At 32.9% G+C, this 2,008-nt stretch overlaps 1 protein-coding gene across 1 annotated transcript in view; it reads left to right on the forward strand.

Moving 5' to 3' along the window:
- LOC109826445 (40S ribosomal protein S5-like) overlaps positions 285–2,008 on the forward strand; it is a 9,224-nt gene continuing 7,500 nt past the window's right edge. Inside the window, exons 1-2 of the mRNA XM_020393476.1 lie at positions 285–469; positions 556–607. Of these exons, the coding sequence (XP_020249065.1) occupies positions 285–469; positions 556–607 (237 nt within the window). The remainder of the gene's footprint in view (positions 470–555; positions 608–2,008) is intronic.

Raw genomic sequence — 2,008 nt, forward strand, 5'->3', positions numbered from 1 at the left:
CCCGTACATATTATGCATCCAAGTTAATAAGAGGGCAAGAAAGTGATTTATTCTTCTAACCTGAATATCAACTTGGATTATGATTGCCCTCTTTAAAAAATATATAGTTGCTAATCTGTGTCTAAGACAATCAACATGCAAATATTTCATGAACTGGGTTCTTTGTTAGTCCATTTGTTCCCTAAAAGACTGCTTAATGCTTCTACTGAGAACACTCTTGCTTTTTTAGTGTGCGATGAGAAGTTCTTTTCTGAATTGGCAAGGGAGGCTTCAGAGGTAGCAGGATGTTTCAGCTCCAGAGTAAGACGTCTGCTCCATCTCCATGTTACTCCTGGAGGTATTCAAAGATATATGTGGAAACTGCGCCATTGCTTCACAGAGATGATCAGCAAGTCATGGTTCAAGAAGGAAGGCTTTTACTTGATTATGTTACCATGAATGCTATTGCTATTCAAAAGATATTAAAGAAGTATGACAAAGTTAGTAATTCAACACTTATTGTGTTCCAGATATCCATTGTGTAAATTCTTACGTTATTAGTTTAATATATGGCAGGGACATGGAACTTTTGCAGTCACCTTGGCTAATTGAACTAGGTGCATTTTATGTAAACTTTACGGGGTCGGACATTGGAGAACCTGGAGATTTTTTCAGATAATTCTCTTGTGATTTAAGTGGTACACAACCTGTAATGTCTATGAACTTTTCTGACTCCATTAAGTATGAGTACAGTCTTACATGTGTTGTTTGCCTGGAAAGATATTTGCTTCCATTCTTCATAATGTTAGATGTTTACTGTTCTGTGCTTTATCTAATTTAAGAAAAAGATTATAGTATTCCATTTCCATAGTCCAAATATTCGGTAATTTTGAAATGCGGGCCTATTTGTAAGAGGATTTTCCTGTCCTTCTCTTTTCTAAAACCACATTTGTTAATTCATTACTTCTCTACAAATTTCTTTTGATGATGAATTTAACTTTTTTTCCAAGGGATATGATGAATATCCTCTTGTTCCATGCATAAAGTAATAGTTGGCAAATACTTATGTCGATAACAATCTAAAAGCCTGACTGGTTGATGGTTGGATTGGAAATTTTCTGTTCGATTTGCTATCAAATTTGCATTCAAGGTTTAATTTTGAGATTATGTCTATATGTTTGATCCATTGCTTATATTAAATAATTTAATAACAATATTTCCCAAAATAAAATTATGCATTTATAATAAATGATAAAAAATTTACCACGTGCATTGCACGTGTATAGAACCTAGTATATATATATATGTAAGTATATATGATATGTTCTAGAGTATTGAATTCAAATTATTGTTATTTTAATTTAAGATTTGTCGGTTCTTAAGATAAGTACCTTGTACTTTAGGGATTTGAAGTTATTTGATTGAAGAGTTAGTTTTTTCTACTGAAGACATTTGATTCTTTAGATATCATTTAAATTAATAATTATAAATTATTTAACAATATTAATAACAATACATAAAGTCTTAATTTGGATGCTTCCAAGTTTTCTTAAGCAATAAATTGTAGTTGAAAACGGCAGAAGTATCATAATATATGTAATCATATAAAATAAAATGGTATGACGGGAAAATTCATGACAAAAAGTTCAAGACAACTGAAAAATTGCTATGAAATCAAACGTTAAAAAACAACATGGATTAATTTGAATAAATAATAGGAACGGGAGTACTAGTGACAATTTCAATGGTTTTGAGGGATATTTTCTTGTAAATATGAAAAATATAAAAGGGACCAATATTGGGGGAGAAAAAAAGGCTTTTTTACTTAAAAAAGAGCATTCTTTGGACCTTATATGGGCATTTCAGGCCCAAAAAATCCACATCAGCGCCGCCCGACCCAAACCTCACTTACCTCCTACAAAAGCCTAAACCAGCCGCCATTCTCCAAAAAACCCTAACCCTAACCCTAGAGCCCGAGACCGTCTCTCTCCACCATTTCTCTTCTCGGAGCTCCGATCTTCAATGGCGG

The sequence above is a fragment of the Asparagus officinalis genome, chromosome 10 (genome assembly GCF_001876935.1).
Source record: "Asparagus officinalis chromosome 10, Aspof.V1, whole genome shotgun sequence".
NCBI classification, from domain to species: Eukaryota; Viridiplantae; Streptophyta; class Magnoliopsida; order Asparagales; family Asparagaceae; genus Asparagus; species Asparagus officinalis.